The sequence below is a fragment of the Augochlora pura genome, chromosome 2, assembly GCF_028453695.1.
Source record: "Augochlora pura isolate Apur16 chromosome 2, APUR_v2.2.1, whole genome shotgun sequence".
NCBI classification, from domain to species: Eukaryota; Metazoa; Arthropoda; class Insecta; order Hymenoptera; family Halictidae; genus Augochlora; species Augochlora pura.
In genome coordinates, this window is record NC_135773.1 from 2,848,471 (window position 1) to 2,866,343 (window position 17,873).

Genomic DNA, 17,873 nt, shown 5'->3' on the forward strand with positions numbered 1-17,873 from the left:
CTCTGTGAATGCAACCACACTTTTAATTTTGTTTTAAACAAAAGATAACCTATTTAACGTTACCATTATGATAAAATGGAATTGCAGAGAATGAGCTCAGTAGAGGAGAAGAGGATTCTGATTACTTTTAATACCATTGAGAATATTGTATGTGTTCTAATTAATAAACTACGGATGAAACACGCAGATACGGAATAATCAGATAATTAATAATGAAGTGTTAAATAAATTTAGATTCGGAAGGAAGATACACGGGTAACATTTTTGGTGGAGCACTGTGGAATCGTTCTAGAAGAAAGCCCACCAGTAATTGTAAAATCAGCTTGCGATGAAAAGGAATCAATTTGCAAGATCAATTTTACTACCTACTTGCCAATTCCTGAACATAATAGGAAGACCATTGATACAATCGTTTCGACGCCCATAATAAGTAATAATTAATATCTTTTAATTTAAGACCGATACTATTGCATTAAATTATGTTAAAAATTTATTTTAATTTTTTTCAATACATTTTGTAGTAAAAGCTTTTTGGAAGACAGAGCTCAGTGAAACACTCAACGAGGAACCTCAAGAAGGTTCAAACCAAGAAAAAAGGGAACGAAGTATATTCACCTCAGCATCCACAGATTCCTCCATATTGCAAATGCGCGGCATTTGTAATCTTGACTTAATGCCCTTGGTATTAGGTACTCGAATCTTCAATTTACTTACTTTTTAACCATTTCTCTCTAAGAAAATATTGTTAACTATATCCAGGTGAAAAATCTTATACCGAGAAGTGTCTTCTAGAGACACCCACATTTGCCTATGATGATTCATTAGTACCTTGGCAGAATCTTCCACTTCTGACTGTAACAGTATCGCCGAATTATGAATTACTATCCCAAATAGATGAGACCCTGAATTTTCTTAATATTACCGTGGAAAGCATATACAATCTTCCGGAATCTTTCACGGACAATTTGGAATATAAGGCTGGAACCATAGCGTACATTGATTCAGAGGTAATTAAAGTCTTGTAATAAAGTGTCGTAGTCATTTTGCAAAGAACAGAATTTTTCAGGTTCCGGAAAATGTGATATTTGAACATGGAACGTGGACAAAGTACCGAGACGTTGAAAGAACAAAACGTTGGAACACTTTGGGAAATCTGGAGAATCGTGCTCGATTATCGAAGTACAGGCTGGAATGTGATTTCCTAGGAGTGAAGAACCCGTTTAAAAAATACATTAATTTAGCGGTATAACTGCTGACGTTTAAATTAACATAATACTGGTTTGTTTACTGACTTGTTGGTTTATTTTTCCAGGAAAAGGTGTGTGAAGACATGCCACGGCTCGAGTGGAATTCCGTTCACAGATGTGTGCTGTGGCAAACGGGAATTGAAGCGATGGAGTATCATATTAGAAAGTGAAGTTGAATCGGCTGTTAAAAATAGTGTCGCGGGACTACTACAAAATCGTAATTCCTTTTTTTCTGAAGGTACAAATATTGGCCCTTCCAATTCTTGGTAGCTGGAGCAGACATTTCAGTGAAATCTAAAGGCACCTCTACGAAGATAACCACATTATATCAATGCTATGTTGATCTTTCAGAACTTCTTTACCCTGGAAGTAAGTTATCTGTTTCCAATTAGTATCCAAGAACACATGGTATGTTTATGAGAGAAGTTTTGATTTATTTTTACAGGGAAAAGTTGCAGAGTTGTTGGACAGTTGTACACATACAATGCAGCCGACATAACAGAGAAGCTCGGTATTGAAGACAACATTTTTGTTTTGGAAACTAGGGGCAAAGATTCAAAAGATAGGGAAAAGAAGCAGAAAACTTCAAAGGCATATTGATCAACAGTTTGATATCAATCTTACAATTGTCATAAACAAATATTTTGATTGTAGCACTCGGAATCAACAAATTCTGAGCCAGAATTACTCTCATCTACTCCATTGACGTCAGTAAAAGACCAACCAACTGTTATCGTGATCGAAGTGGAGCTATATCAACCTCTAATTGCCTGCAGCCTTCTATCAGATTTCTCAAACTTGTAACTCACAAAGAATGTTTTTTGTTAAATAAGTAGGTAGTAGTAATTCAAAGGAAGAAAAAAATCATACCTTCTTTTAGACTTAAAGAAATGATTCCTAAAGAGATGGAAAAGAAACCGTACGTTTACTCTGGTGATGTAGCAGAGAAACAATACATGAATTGCATCCAAAAATTGGTCGAAGTTATTACAGAAAGTTATCGAGTATGACATTAGTCGACCTTTTGAAATATCTGTTGTTAATTAATCTATGCAATTATGTTCTAAAGTAGTCGTTGTGCTATATTACTTTACTCGTCTGATCATAGATCGTTCCTTTCTACTGATCCAGTCACATGATAATCCTATTCCACTTACCTGAATGTACGTCCTTACCTATTCTACTTGTTTGGTCGTAGGCATGCTTTAGTTCACTTGCCTGATTAAAGGGGCATCATATTCCACTCTTCCAATCATAATAACAGCAGCCAGAAATATAATTGTGTGGATTGATTAAGACAATATACTTTGTTGTGTTACACAACTATTAAAATATATAAATTCGTGATCAAGCTAGGATTTCTGTGATGAAAATAAGAGCAGCGGTCAGCAGTTCACAATTATCGAATCAGATGGGGAAGAGAAACAGAGGAAAAAATATTGCTATGACCCCAAATCAGTAATTATAGGTTTATAAATGTTTCTCAAATCGTCTTGTACTTCACATTAGAATTAAATTGATTCATTATTGCAGGATGAACTTACATGTTTCACTCAATACCTCTACAAAACTGGTGTATATTTATCACTGCGTAATACACTCAGATCAAAAGTTACCATGTTGCTGGATCAGAAATTCAAGATGCCACCGAACCGGCTCTACGACCATCAAACTCAGGTGTTAACATTTGAATAGAAAGGAAATATAGTACAGTAAAAATGGATTACGGATTAATTTATAATTATTAAAATTTGTAGAACTTTATTGTGTCGGTGTACACGTACCTAGTGGAACAAATGCATGTAGCAATTAATACAGTTGTTGAGGGTAGATTCACAGAAGATTTTCCACAAAATCTAGATGCAGAAGATTTAGACTTATATGCCCAAGAAGCTTACGAGCTCGGGGACTTGGATAGAGCAAGACGCTATTACAAAACAGTATGTTGTATTATTTAATATTCAGATAAGAAAAGAATTACTATAATATTTTACGTTTTCAGGAAATATCGTTATCTATAAATAGCCCAGCGGCATGGACAAGATATGCAGTTTATCTTAAAAAAATTGGCGACATTGAACGTGCAAAGCATTGTTGTTTGGAAGCAATTTCCTTGGACAAACGATATGTATTTTCGTAAGTACTTCTAAGGCTAATCATTACTTAATAAATAATTAAAATTTAAATCAATGTCTTTAGATTATTGCTGTACGGGGCAATATTGTTCGAAAATGGTAATTACAGGGAATCAGAAATCTTTTTAAGAGCCATTACTGATTTTCATCCGCGATTCTATAAAGGCTGGGTCATTCTGCATCTTTGCTACATACGGACTGAATATTATCCAGGTAAATCAATGATTAATGGTTAATGAGCCTGATAAAATAATGAAGGAACTAATCTATGAAATTTTATGCAGGAATAGATCTGGCACTCAGAGTGGCAGAAAAATGTATGAAAGATAAGCTACAACCAATAAAGCTCCCTAATGAACCATTAGCTTGGTCGACGACTCACTGTCCTGATGATAACTTATACATGAAGACCGCAGTTTTTTTAATGAAACTGCATCTTTGTGAGGTGAAATGCATCAAGTCTTAAATGACCTATGCAACTTAAATTTATCCCACATTGGATTAGTTTAAGAACTAAGTATCACCAGCTTGCAGGAATTGCTCTGGCCCAAGAAATGACCCAGTCTAATCGATCAACACACATATTGTATTACATGGCAGTGCAACATTACCTGTCTAATCGGTTCGAAGACGGACTTATTCATTTAGAAGAAGCTAAATGTAACTACGGAATGGTATGCGTTATTAATATTTCCCCCCTGAAATTAGCAATGGTTATACAAGGCTTTATTAACATAATACCGGCTTTTTATAGGATTATGCGATCGGTAGTTTAATGGGCCATTGCTATTTAAAAATAGGCGACTACAAGAAAGCTATAGAATGCTATGAATTTGCACATATGTTGTTTAACAAACCCAAAAAGATACTTTTAGTGCAAGTAAGATTGGGATACCATTATTACAATACTGGGGATTATGAACGTGCCAAAAATGTATTTCTAAGTGCCTGCAAGTCGTCACCAACTTCTCAAACTTGGCTTGGTGCTGGTATAAGTTTCTATGAGGTCAGACAAGTATTTTAATAAATTAACGAATTGATGAATTCATTAATAGAAAGACATTTAATTTCAGCTTGGGGAGTATACAGAAGCTGAAGCAACCTTGTCCGAGGCAAACAGACTTGATAATTTGAATCCAGAGATTTGGGGCTATTTATGTCTGTTAAACCTAACTCTCAATAGATATGACGAGTTTTGTCAATGTTATAGGGAGACGATGAAAGTAAGTAGCAGAAAAACAGTAAAAGAATAGACAATGTGCGTTTATTAACAACTTTTATTGTTTATTTTTCTGCATATATCAGAATAATCTTAAAAATAGAAAACTGTGGCTGAGAATAACGAACATGATGGAGGCTTTGGATTATGCACCACCAATTTTGGTAACAGAACATGATGACCTTATCGAGGACTCTAACGAAGAAGAGTTCGAGGATTACATTTAAAAATGGCACTGGATGCGAAAAAGACATGGAAAATATTGCCAGTCGGTATTAAAATAGATACGAAATTAGGACATTGTTCCGACATCAACAACTTGAAAAAAACAAATTTAATTTCATTAAAGAAACTTATATTATTCACCGATTTGTTTCATCACATTTATTTTAGCTGAAATTTCTGCCACGTTGATAATAATTGTTCACATTTCCATGTTCGATTGAGTATGGAAGCAGATTCTAACTAAATCATTTTCTAGCAGTGCAGTTTTTCATACGTATCAGCCAAATGTTACCTTGTGCGGTAAATAAAAAATAAAACATAAAGAAAGAAATTAACAAAAATATCATATAATTAAAAAAGGAAACGAACAATAAATAATCTTTTAGTAAAAAGATGTAAATAAATATATATATATATGTATGTATAAACTATAAAGTGACGTAACATTGCTCCTCGACTAAGATAAAATAAATATAATAACCACCTTGAACTTCATAATATTTAAAATATTATATCATTGTTTTCGCGAACAACAGTCCAAGGGACACCATTCGTTTTGTTTTCCAAGGTACTCAAAAGATATACACATATATCAATCTCTAATGTATGGCTAATAGCTGTTGCCAATTATAAAAATATTATTCGAGTGCGACTTGAACAGATGTGAGTACTCTATTGTCATAGAATTTCATATAAAATATAAGAAATACGAGTCGTAGCATTGCTGTTCTCTAATTAAGGTATGTAAAAGCACTATAATCCAGTGCGCTAATCCTTTGCAGTCTTTTGCATCGTTACCAATAAACAAAACAAAAACTAAATCCTTTACAACGAAAACAATATTATTCGTTAATATACTTCTTACATAAGTTCATTATGTACTCTGACAAAATAAAAATGTTTTCTCTTATTCAAATAAAAAACAAACAAATTGAAACCGCAAAGGATTAATCAAACAACATCAATATGATTGTGCGCCGTTAGTATCACTTTATTAACGGTGATTCCGAAAGCAATTCTTCAGAAGTATCTAACGAGGAAGATAGGTGCTTTTCACGGCTCACCCTGTATATTTCAAGCTGCCATAGTGACTCAAATTAATAAGATAAACGTTACTTCCAGACTGCGAAAGTTTATACCAATCTGAAGATTGAGAAGTTAATATCTTATAACGTTTTTTGAGATTATTTTCATTAGGATTGCATAAATTTCCGCAGTCCAGATATCTCGTTTCGCAGCCTTGAAAACAGTATTCTAACGACAGTAATCCAAAGATAATAATAGTCTGATTCCTACTACTTAGAAATTCACGTAACGACGCTTATTTTCGTTGCTATAAAAACTTTTTCTGATTCTACGTTGAAGGACCATTTATAATAGAAGCGAGCATTGAAAATGTTTCTAATATCAAAAATCGATGTAGTATCCGTTCGATTGCATTATACCTAATTGATACAGTTCTTATTGCAAAATGCTACAGCTCTACTCTAGCTTCCTGTATCGCCTCCACTTTCTTATCCTCAACTGCCGAAACGCTATGAGTATTTTCTGAATTCATTTCGTGAAATTTCTTATCAATGCATTCATTGCTATCGCCTACCTTTTTATCTACTTCCTCATCTACAAGTAATGTTTGTTTTTTAACTGACTCGTCGCTGCAGACTAATTGATTTTCAGTGTTTATCACAGAGTGTGCTTCAGCCTCCAACAAAGACACGGCTTCGTCTCTCATTGATGGTGTCCTTGACTGTTCAGCAATTTCATCTTTGACGTTATCACAGTCATCCTTTACAACCTGTTCATTAATTTGTCCCTGTAGTTGCTGATCGTTTTTGCTCAAAGCTTCTACCGTGACGGAAGTATTGGACGCATTATTGCTTTCATTTGATGCTACATCAAGTGATACCAAGTTAGCTATTGATTCAGCTAGAGCTGGTTCTTCTTTAACTGTAGATTCAGTAGGAAATGTTTCCACTTTAGGTACTGATTCGACAAGCACTGGTTCCACTTTAGGTACTGATGCAGTAGGAACTGGTTCTACTTCTGGTACTGATTCAACAGGAACTGGTTCCATTTTTGGTTCTGATTCAGCTGGAACCTGTTCTAGTTTAGGTATTGATTCAGTTTGAATTGATTCCACTTTAGAAAATAATTCAATAGAATCTGATTCCACTTTAGGAAGTAATTCGTCAAAATCTCGTTCCACTTTAGAAAGTAATTCAGTAGAATTTGGTTCCACTTTCGGAAGTAATTCAACAGAATCTGGTTCCATTTTAGGAAGTAATTCAACAGAATCTGGTTCCATTTTAGGAAGTAATTCAACAAAATCTGGTTCCATTTTAGGTAGTAATTCAACAGAATCTGGTTCCATTTTAGGAAGTAATTCAACAGAATCTGGTTCCATTTTAGGAAGTAATTCAATAGAATTTGTTTCCACTTTAGGAAGTGATTCAGCAGAATCTTGTTCTACTTTTGGTACTGAATCAGCGGAAAATTGTTCCATTTTAGGTACTAATTCAGCTGGAACTAATTCTACTTTAGGTATCAATTCAGTTGAAACTGCTACTATTTCAGATACTATTTTAGGAGAAACTATGGATACTGATTCAATTGAAGTTGTTTCCACTTTGAGTGCTGATTCAGTTAAAACTGGTTCTTGTTTAGATATTGATTCAGTTAACACTAACTCAATCTTTGCTGGTTCATCTGATGCAGGTTCTAGATTAGGTAAATATTCAGCAGATACTGATTCTACGTTAGTTTGTGATTCATGTGGTACTAATTCGACGTTAGCTTCTTGTTCATTTGATTCTGATTCCACAATATCAATAGCAAATGCTTTGGAAGACATACTTTCTTGCAAATTAACGGTTGTATCATTCCCAGCGCAGATTTCGATGTGATCTACATTTTTAAGACACTTGTTTTTGTCGGAATTGTTTATATACTTAACATCTTTGGTAATTTCTTCAAGATTTTCAACATCTATTGTTGGCTTAGCACTTTTCGATAAGAAAATCGATACTTCTTTCATTTCCATCCCAGTTACATTATTGCTATCCTCATATTTAGCATCAAATTCCCCATTAGCTGATTTCACTTGATCGGGTAATTCAGATTTACATACATCTAACATCTCGTTGTTTTTTATTACATCTTCACATTCAAGTTTTGTTGAACCAATATTCGAATATTCTAGCGTTTGATTTTTCGAAGGCGTGTCTGCATTTAAATCTTGTTCTACTAGTTTTATATCTCTTCTAGTAGGCTTTGGAGATTTGGTGGGTTGAGACCTATGTATATTTCTTGGTGCATAAGATCTAAACTCATTTTCTTGATACCTTGGAGAACTTGTATCACTGTCTTCTCTCCAGATCTCTTTCCTCTGATATGAATATTTCGCTTCACCTTCTTTCTTTTTTTGGGAGTGTGATCTCTTTACATTGGGGGATTTTGGATTATTGAAGTAAGTTCCTTTCGATTTATCTTCAAACGATTTTTGACGATGAAAAGACTCATTTTCAGGGATAGGTACTTCCGCATCTGAATGACTGTAAGTCACTCGAGTTCTTTGTCGTGGACCAACTCTTCCTGTTCCAGCTATGCTTGGTGAATTTACTAAAATACATTAATTAAAATTTTTATCACTATTGGTAATGATCATTACACTGTCCAAGTGATTTTGATTCTATACAAAAATACACCTTGTATACAGTGTTATAGTTACACAATAAATAAGATGTAAACATTGCGAAGTACCTTTAACACTCATTACTGGGCCCTTAGGTGGTGTATTGCCCTGGTTGACTGTGACTTTGATACTGTTATCAGTAGCAATTACAGTCCTCTCTTCAGATGTTGGGGACAAAGGTGGTTTCACTGGTGTTGTTGTATTGTTTTTATGCTGATCATATGCGTTATAAGAGCGATTGTCGTAATTACCATAGAAATTTTTCGAAGAACCACGGTGAGGACGGCTTCCACCTCTACTGTGAGTGATATATTCATTATCTAAAAAGAATATAACTTAATACCACTATTTACGAAATACAAAACTCGTTTAGCGGCAATTTAACATACTATTTGAATGATATCTCCTGTCAGAATCTTTATGATCTTTCTTTGTAAACTCGCCTAATGTCGATCTCGCCGTTTTCTTTGCTACATCGTCTATAATATGCATCTGTAATTTAAAGATCTCGTTATCCAATGGTAGAAATCACTTTACTCTTAACATTCTTCCAGCTGATAATACAACTGCTATTTTTATTATGTATAAGTATTAAACACAATGTAGATATATCTTGTCAGTGTTGAGAATAATCATACTTTATCATTATCCCACTCTCTCCGCCAATTTCCTTCAGCAGTTCTCTGCCTGCTAATGCGGTCTTCATCAATACGGTTCCTTTCTGCTCTCCAAGCATCATATCCTGGCTGAGATTCGTCTCTATAATTTCCTTTATACACTTTATTATCCTATACAAAAAACACTGTTATTTATTTAAAACAGGAGAAAATATCAAAGTAAAATGTTATTATATACCTTCTGCATATGATTTTCTCTTCCCCCCGTTTTCTTTTTAAAACTTCCCCGCATTACTTTATTATGAGATTTATTTCCAGAAGACTCCTTCGCATATTCTGAATTAGGCTCTTCTCGTTCGGAGTCTGCCAGGAAATTATATTTAGGATCAGGTGGTGGACCTTCTCCCTGCAAAACATTGCATTGAGAATTGTGTAATTAAAAGTTTTATAAAGGTAAAGGAATGTTCAGTTTCATTAGGGGTACGCATAAAATCATAGAACATACATGAGCAAATGAATGTATTTTTTTTCCTTCGGGAGGGTGAGCTTGCATTGTGTATTCGTGCTTTTCTTTGGCTGACTTTTGTTTAACTTTCGGTGGATTTGAAAATTCAGGTGGTTCCTTCCTCTCGGGCCAATCGGATGATGGTACCATTTGAACTAAAGCATTGAGTTTCGCTGCATTCTTTTTATCTTCCTCCACCTCCTGATAATGAAAAAGAGTTTCAGTAGTTTGAACATTTTTTATTTACTTATATTAAGATACCCACCTGATGTCTTCTTCTAATTTCTTCATTTTGTTGCCTAATTTTATTAATTTTTGCTTCGAGTGCACTAGATGTCATCTGAAAATTAAATCCGTAAATAAAATGTAATGTTATTACAATTGAAATTAGCTATTAAATTAACAAAATTTGCAAATATTAAAATTTAACACGGTAAAATAATTTTGTAAGCAGAACTTTTATAAATAATGAGATACAGTATGTATATGTACGAAGTGTAAAAGTGGGTAGACTTATTCGTGTCACGTTTCGATGCTTCATTTCATAACGTTTTCACGTTCGAATTCCGAACCCTCTCCATTAACAATACGATCCATTTCACTCGTTATATCTAATACTAAACGAAAAAAATGATGTCCTTGCCTTTCCACGGAAACAAAAGAAAACAATTCCCACAGAACAAACAGCGGAACAAATTTAACCTACTATTTCGCAGAAAATATTTATAGCGACAATCATGCATTTGAAGTAGTTTCATAGTATTAATTTTCGAATGAAAATGACATTTTTAATTAGAAAGACACTCCCCTATAGGTGTATGCATGCACGCGCACACACATGTATTTTTTGTGAACATTATATATACATATATGTACATATACATACTCAGTTTATATAAACGAAAAAATATAAGGCAAAAGAAATGTATGTTTCCAAACTAGTTCGACCCCGGATGAGATTAAAGTCATTAAGAATGTAGGTCACATGAGCACACAATTTCCTTCTTGTATTAAGGAATATGTTATTAATGTTAAAAATCAAATTATTCTGATATTTAGTGATGTTAACATCCAAACAGGAACGTACGATTGCAAGTACTTAGATAATAGATGATCTAAGGAAAGAAATATTAAAACATCATGGGCGATGGTATTATGTAGTTTTCACTGAACTTATTAGCCACATATGCCACTGTTGAACACTTCTCTTAGTTTCCTAAGAGAGATACATTCGCTACGACAACGCGACGCGACAATTACGGATGTTCTCGATGTAGATAAGAAAAATTACTGTGGCTCAGTCAGTGGTTTTCATTTCCAATAACATCCTTCCGCTTGGAGTTTGTTCAGAGACGTACCAACTTTTTCAGATATTCGACTCGCTTTCTAGTTTTACTTTACAATTGATTTAGTAAAACTGCATCGAATGATTAAATGCGCGAACGATACGTAATTAGAGAAGTAGACAAGTTTACGGTTAATTCCATACTTAATATTTTTTTTATAGATGATAAACAGAAATGAGTATTCCCTCTTACATCATGATATTCATTGACGAATACATATACATTTATACATACAGTCATTTCTCAATTCAAGAGTTTTTACTTCTTCCAATTCAAGAACCTTTTTATCCCCACCATTTTATTGCGCATTTACCTTCGCGCAGTTATATTAGAAAGAGAATGGGAGATGATTAAACGAAACAGAACGAACTCAGCGGGCTGTGTGGTGAGTGTCGATCCGGCGAGTACCTAGGTTCTCTCATTTTACCGTGCTTTCTGTTTCCCTCTCTTTACGCATTCATTACTGGCACGCCATCTAAAACACGCAGCGCGATATTCGATTTGTACTACTGCCTGTTAGGTTAATACTTTCTGTTTGGAACGTGTCTGAGTAGTGCATGGCACAGCTCACAAATGTGATTGGATAATGTCATTGGCAATCCACTAACATCAACCAATCTCACGGAAGAGAATGCACGAACACCGTTGCAGACCGAGGGATGTCGAGATAGAATGCATCCTAAGTGAGCAGATTTAGGGCAGTTTGAGGGTACTTTAGCAGTTCAATACATTTTATATACATATGTTGAACTAATAATTTAATCTCTTTTTAAACTTATATTAATGATACACTCCTTTATTAATTTCGAAATTTGAAAATCCATGTAGATTATAAACTTTGAGATTTTTAATTTTGAATACAAAACTTTAGATAAAATAAAATCTTCTACGACACTAACGAATAAGTGTATTCCAGAACTATTTGTTGTATATAACATTTATTAACACTCATATGTGTTACTCTCTTGCTTCCTATGAATATATTACACACATACAGAATATTTTTATCACATAAGCAGTTAAGGTCGTATATAATCTATGCTATATATGAAAAGTCTGAAAATAATATTATCTTGTCTCTTTCTTCTAGTGCTTTATAAAATACAGTAAATGTACACACACTCGTTGGGACAAAAAAATTTATCGCAATGATTCCCAATGCTCAAAAAAACACATTTGCAGAATCTCGGAAACGACGCAATTCAATAATGTTACATTAACGATAAACAGGATAATGCAATTCTTAAACTCATTTATTAGATTTGGCATACATATAACAAATACTGTAGAGCACAACATTAGAGTATTATTTGGGAATCATTGATACATCGAGATCACATCTTGCAGTTTTGAGATCGTTTTCGATAATAGTGACAATCAGATTGTCTATAGAAAAATATAGAATAGCAATAGAACCTATTCTTCTAAGGAAATACTGATTTACATCTTTAAAAAGATTTTCATTTGACTTTACAATGTTACACCACCGTTTGAAATGTCAATTTCAGTCCGGAAACATATCCGATTTAAAAATGAATTTACATTTAAAAAATTAATGTTATATCTCTACGTTTAAACATGCCACTTTCATGAGCTGTTAGATTTACTTATTATCACAGAGTTAAAACTTGATCAAACAGAATTGAAGTACATTTAACAATAAGTTAAAATCGAATGGAACAAAAATTTTAATAACATACTGATAAGACTGTATTTTTTTGTACAGTTTTAAATATAACTGTTTGTAGGACATCTCGACTACAGACTTTCTTGTCTTCCCTTAATCTGAATTTAGATTACAACGAAGATTACAAACAGATTAATAAAAAAAATTAACACCGCACTTGATGAGGAATTACATATAATTTCAAATTAATTAAAAAACCTACAGCATTCAGTCCAGTAAGAATAACGTCGGAAATATAATATGTAATCTAGAAGACAAAAAAAGAAACAGTTTACTATCTTATATTTCATACGAAATATAAATTTATATTTTACATATTAAAATAAGTGGCAGCACTCTCTTTCCTGTTTTGTAATTTAACAGACATTAGCAGTTATTTCTTTTCTGCACAATATATGCAATAATGTTTTACTATAATTAAAATATAACGTGGAAGCATTTTAATTATCGTTGTGAACAATAGCTTTGAAAATAATGAAGGAAAATTCTGTGAAAGAAAAAGTAGCTGCACAGTAAATAAATACAATACATATTTTGATATTTTAAATTTCGAAATAATACAGAAATAAATTTCTGTATGCGTAAACTGAAAGAAATTAACTTGTGAGTATTATAATAATCTATTCAATATAAACGGTTTTCAATTTAACTTTCGCAATAAACAAAATCTGTGGCACTCTCTAAAGGAACTGATTGGATAATGAACTCCTAATATTTAAACCTTTCGCAGCTCACTGATGTACACAAAAAAATCTTTGGCATTTTTGTAATCTAAAATTCTTTTATCGTTATTCAATAATTTTATTTTTGTTTGGTCCGACTTAAAGATTCACTTGGCCCGACTTGCAATCAAACCTTTCTACATGATGTGTATAAATTTCACATTGCTTTTCTAAAAGAACTTTTTATAATATTTTATCAACAAAAGTGTTAATTATTAGGAGTTACATTTTATCCATTACATGTAAAAAAAAGTTAATACTCTGAACAGACTTGTATACTTGTGTATACATTTGTAAAATGTGTCAAAACTGTGACACATAATAAATTAAAAGTTGTATATTTATGGTTATTACAGACTTTGAAAATTTTTCTATAAATCCACTCAACATGCATGTAATTTTTTCGTTAAGTAACCGGTGTTTACGCAAAAGCGTGAAATCATCTAATCATATTAAATAAATATTAGTAACTTGCTACGTTCTGGTATAGAATCGTTGTACTACGTATAAATTAACCATGGGAGGACCATATTGATATTGCTGATCTAGAAACAATAAGGCAAACGATATTCGAGTATCCAATTCTTCAAATATCAAAACATACATTATTTAATGAATGAATTCATACCTTAAACATGAAGGTGGCATTGTATTCACTTGATGCCATAACATTATTGCTAAGAAAATACTCCACGTGCGTAGGGGACACAACATAGTAGCTAGTGTACCATATGCTAACCAAAAAAAGTAAACCATATTTGCTTGCATTAACACTAGTAATGTTATTGGTAACTGTTGCCACAGAAAACAAGCTTTGGAGACTGATTTATAATCAGGTTTGTCAATACTCTGTAACCTGTAATTTATGTTTTCCATTATTACATTGCCGGTTTAATTGTTAAGCTTGAATAATGCTATATCTCACCTTTTATCTACTCTGTGAGCTAAGATTAATGTAAGCGGAAGATGAAAAGAAAATAGTTGAAAAAATCCATAGGCATAGGTGAATGCACCGGGAAGATAAGAATTTCCAACAAATGTTCCCCACGCGAAGATTATACCAGTATGATTATCTACAACTTCACCAATGATCCATGGACCTGTAAAAAATAAATTTCTACTATAAATAGAACTCTTAAAATAACAGCAAACAAATCTCTCACCACTTACCAACTGTTAAATATAATGCATATATAACTAATGGAAAACACAAGCGATTAACAGTGGATAATATCCATAGCTTCCGGAGCCATGAGTGAATAAATTTTATCCTAAACCTCGGCCGATGTAGCTGCTTTTCTACTCAAGGAAACATCTTTTTAATTACTTCAACTACGTGTATTTTTATTATATGACATTTTCTTTTACCTTGTACTTACTTTCACACAATATGTGAAGAAAACGTAGTAAACATAATGGGACCACTAACAAGATTAACATTGTTCCAAATAAGATCTGAAACTAAACAATAACTTTATTGCATTATAAAAGTAATTGTTATATGTAATAATAGTAACTGCATTCTATGCCACTCACGATATTGCTGACATTTGACATAAGTATTAGTCGAGGTAGAATACGGAATGATAGACGAGATCCGTCAAGAGCAAAAGGCTGGAAAACTATTGTCTCTCTATCATCTGAGTCTATAACTCTTGCCTGGAATACACGTCACATATTAGAAACGTAATTATACTAAATCTTAACATAAAAGTATTTGATGATATGAACGAAAAATGGTAAATATTAATCTAAAACATCGTCATATCTATGTAGGCTCATCGAAATGCATTTACGAAATATTGAATATTGACCGAACGCGACGTTCGAGAAATTTCATTTATATAACTTATTAAATATGTAATGGAATACATTATTAAACAAATATTAACTTTCTTTACACCGTTCAATGTAAAAAAAAGTAGTTTCTATGCCTTGTCTAAAAAAAAGGTGAAAAGACAAGCTTATTATACTAAACTCGAATAGTATGTATCCCATAAAGGAATGCTGTTGTATTCCATTTAGAAGTATAAAGAGGTCCTTTAATATGTTCACAATTAAACCAAACACCATCATCCAGTTGAACTTTGACACTTTTTATTGGTGCTATTGAGAATGCCAGCACTCTATAACAACAAGATATAAATATATAAATTAATAACAGTATAAACATAATAGGAATCCATAAGTCTTAATAAAAGAAGAAATGTTTGAACGTGTAAAAGTTTACCTGATGTGTGTGGATTTAATAATGGACAAGACATTTTCCTTCCTAGGCATTATATATAAAGCATGTTTAGGATTGGTAATCAATATCACAGGCCACTCTCCGTATTTGACATCAATAAAAGAGAACTGACCATGATCTACTGTTGCTATACGATACCTAGCAATGCACAAAACAATAATTGTGTAACTATAGTTGTTACTGAATATATTTTAAATGTACTAAACAAGTGTATGGGTACATTACATTCTATTATCTTTCCAGTCAGCTAATTCTAATTCTAGAAATCCTGTCTGTTGCAGTGTATACATATTTGGTACTGTTCCAGCAAATGTATGATAATGCCCACAAAGGTATACCATACTCTCTTTGAGTTTGCCTAAGCACACATTGAAAATGTTTGTTGCATGCAATAGATCAGTAACAACCTTACAATAATATGTATCTCATAGTCCCTCACCTATAACATTTCTAACACCTGTATTGGTTTGTGAAAGTATGCAAGAAGTGGGATAGTGGCCAAACCATATTATAAAATCAGCATTATTTTCCTGAGACTTATTCACCAGTTCATTTATAGTTCTCATTTCTCGGTCATCTAACACTCCAATAAAATTGAATGGTCTCTTTGGGCCAGGTTTTAGACAAGCATCCACAGCAATAAAAGTATATAATTCAGAACCAATATTTATTGTGTACATGTAAGATCTTGGATGTACTTTTCCTTGGATAGAATAATTGGAATAATAATTATTCTTTGCCTCGAGACTAACAACATTAAAATTATCTGAAAATATAAAGGTGCATCAATTTTTGTTATAATTCCTGAATTACACAGAATTGTGTAGTTCATACCATGATTGCCTCTCACGTCTAGCCATAGTGTTCTCTTGCTAACTTTAGTCTCATCTAACACTTGCTTATAATATTGCCATTCTTCCAATATTTGTTTCGATCCCATCTTATCTTTGGTTTTTGCATCTGTCAGATCACCTGTTAAATCATGACACACACACAGGTTGTATTAATATATGGATATGAACATTACATCATAAGGTAAAGAATGCCACAAGGAAAACAATAGTGCTTTTGTTTAGACAAGAGCTTAGGAGAGATTATAAATAGGTCTTTCTAAAAATAGTCTTGAATGCCTGTCTGACTCTGTGTTTGTTACACTAAAATTTTAACTATTGCAAAATGAACTGTTACAACTATTGTCACTGGACAGAAACTGACCTGAAGCAAGCACAACAGAAGGTTTAATAATATCCACAGTAACATTACAAAAATCTCTGAACTCTGTTATCCTAAATGGATCTCGAAATATGCTGATGTGTATGTCTGAAATCTAAAAATAATAGAAATTAATACTAGGTTTTGTTAGAAATGACGATGAATTGCTTTGAATCAGAACTCTGAACGTTAATTGGTTAATTAATTGCACAGAACTGTCACGATGGAATAATTCGGTTAATAATAGACACACACCTGCAAAAACCAAATCAGGTGGTCGAATGACGTTCCAATATCGTAAAACTTTGGATGCGACCATTCTTCTCGTGCATGTTTATTGGATAGTGTATCATCCAAAACGTGAGTGTCGACATTAATCAAGTCGGCAACATTAGCTACAAGGATCGACAACATTAACACAGAGACCAGAAGGGCTACAGTGGACTTCGTTATTTTCATTTCTAGACGGGTTCGGTGGATGCTTCGCACGGCGGTTTTCTTAACACTGTCGTGATGACATAAAGCTTTTTAGTAAACATTCGTTATAGACCGAGGCCACCTGCAACGTCTGTGTGTTTTCGATGTTTATCAATCCTCCTGCATTTATAGGTTACATTCCGTGACACGCGTGACACTTTGCACGAGCAACTAAATTGCAACTGGAAGACAATTCGGAATCCAGATCTTTCATACTTCCATCAAAATTCCCGACTGATTGTAAATCATGAGTCGGCGTGTACACGCCATCAAATATCTAATCATTGCAGAACATTGTGAACGATGTTATCTGTGTTCTGCGCATGTCGAAACATCGTCAGCAGCAGGGTTCGCTGTGAAAAAGCGAGGTTTCTCCCACCTCATTTCATTCCCTCGAAATCCTTATTCAAGTCGTAATGGATGGTGGGGCAAACCTCACTTTTTCATGACTGTTCTGATCGTCAATGATACACCTACTATTCTACCAAACCATGTAGAATCTTCTGCAGGCGTAACGGACTACAGTATTCAGTCTTACTTCT

The 17,873-nt window shown here is 33.4% G+C and overlaps 3 protein-coding genes across 7 annotated transcripts; 1 reads left to right on the plus strand and 2 right to left on the minus strand.

Moving 5' to 3' along the window:
- The first annotated feature begins 425 nt into the window (after positions 1 to 425).
- On the plus strand, positions 426 to 4,834 carry LOC144476186 (cilia- and flagella-associated protein 70). The gene is given in 18 exon segments (XM_078192848.1): positions 426 to 430; positions 522 to 689; positions 760 to 1,007; positions 1,067 to 1,243; positions 1,313 to 1,413; positions 1,486 to 1,616; positions 1,693 to 1,853; positions 1,902 to 2,047; positions 2,128 to 2,251; positions 2,781 to 2,924; positions 3,005 to 3,187; positions 3,250 to 3,383; positions 3,447 to 3,595; positions 3,667 to 3,827; positions 3,910 to 4,056; positions 4,137 to 4,388; positions 4,456 to 4,605; positions 4,688 to 4,834. Coding segments are annotated over 17 exon segments (2,592 nt in total). The 5' UTR covers positions 426 to 430; positions 522 to 646; the 3' UTR covers positions 4,829 to 4,834.
- Positions 4,642 to 11,319, minus strand: LOC144476165 (uncharacterized). 4 transcript variants are annotated; one of them, XM_078192810.1, is made up of 8 exons: positions 11,220 to 11,319; positions 9,905 to 9,979; positions 9,640 to 9,840; positions 9,373 to 9,540; positions 9,156 to 9,305; positions 8,907 to 9,009; positions 8,586 to 8,837; positions 4,642 to 8,444 (listed from the first exon to the last, which is right to left on the minus strand). In XM_078192810.1, the coding sequence occupies exons 1-8, from the start codon at positions 11,223 to 11,225 to the stop codon at positions 6,301 to 6,303; spliced, it is 3,099 nt and encodes a 1,032-aa protein (XP_078048936.1). In that variant the 5' UTR covers positions 11,226 to 11,319; the 3' UTR covers positions 4,642 to 6,300. The 4 variants fall into 4 exon arrangements, with proteins under 4 accessions (XP_078048936.1, XP_078048952.1, XP_078048962.1 ...); XM_078192826.1 differs by lacking the exon at positions 11,220 to 11,319 and adding an exon at positions 10,998 to 11,162; XM_078192836.1 differs by lacking the exon at positions 11,220 to 11,319 and adding an exon at positions 10,931 to 11,037.
- A 2,492-nt stretch (positions 11,320 to 13,811) lies between these two features.
- On the minus strand, positions 13,812 to 17,747 carry LOC144473755 (transmembrane protein 62). 2 transcript variants are annotated; one of them, XM_078187932.1, is made up of 13 exons: positions 17,110 to 17,747; positions 16,858 to 16,969; positions 16,477 to 16,614; positions 16,082 to 16,408; positions 15,868 to 16,000; positions 15,625 to 15,780; positions 15,373 to 15,520; positions 14,931 to 15,053; positions 14,774 to 14,855; positions 14,565 to 14,693; positions 14,320 to 14,494; positions 14,023 to 14,250; positions 13,812 to 13,939 (listed from the first exon to the last, which is right to left on the minus strand). In XM_078187932.1, the coding sequence occupies exons 1-13, from the start codon at positions 17,311 to 17,313 to the stop codon at positions 13,906 to 13,908; spliced, it is 1,989 nt and encodes a 662-aa protein (XP_078044058.1). In that variant the 5' UTR covers positions 17,314 to 17,747; the 3' UTR covers positions 13,812 to 13,905. The 2 variants fall into 2 exon arrangements, with proteins under 2 accessions (XP_078044058.1, XP_078044068.1); XM_078187942.1 differs by lacking the exon at positions 16,858 to 16,969 and having other exon boundaries at positions 17,110 to 17,323.
- Positions 17,748 to 17,873: the final 126 nt, after the last annotated feature.

Bases quoted from the DNA above. Each gene is read 5' to 3' on its own strand.
- LOC144473755 (XM_078187932.1), bottom strand. From the start codon at position 17,313: ATGAAAATAACGAAGTCCACTGTAGCCCTTCTGGTCTCTGTGTTAATG. The intron at 15,054-15,372 runs GTTTAGTATAAT...CGTGTATTCCAG, and splicing joins ATGGGATACATACTATTCGA to GCAAGAGTTATAGACTCAGA. The intron at 14,856-14,930 runs GTGAGTGGCATA...GTTATTGTTTAG, and splicing joins TGTCAAATGTCAGCAATATC to TTTCAGATCTTATTTGGAAC.
- LOC144476165 (XM_078192810.1), bottom strand. The intron at 9,541-9,639 runs GTATGTTCTATG...AATGTTTTGCAG, and splicing joins AAATACATTCATTTGCTCAT to GGAGAAGGTCCACCACCTGA. The intron at 8,838-8,906 runs GTATGTTAAATT...TATTCTTTTTAG, and splicing joins CAGGAGATATCATTCAAATA to ATAATGAATATATCACTCAC.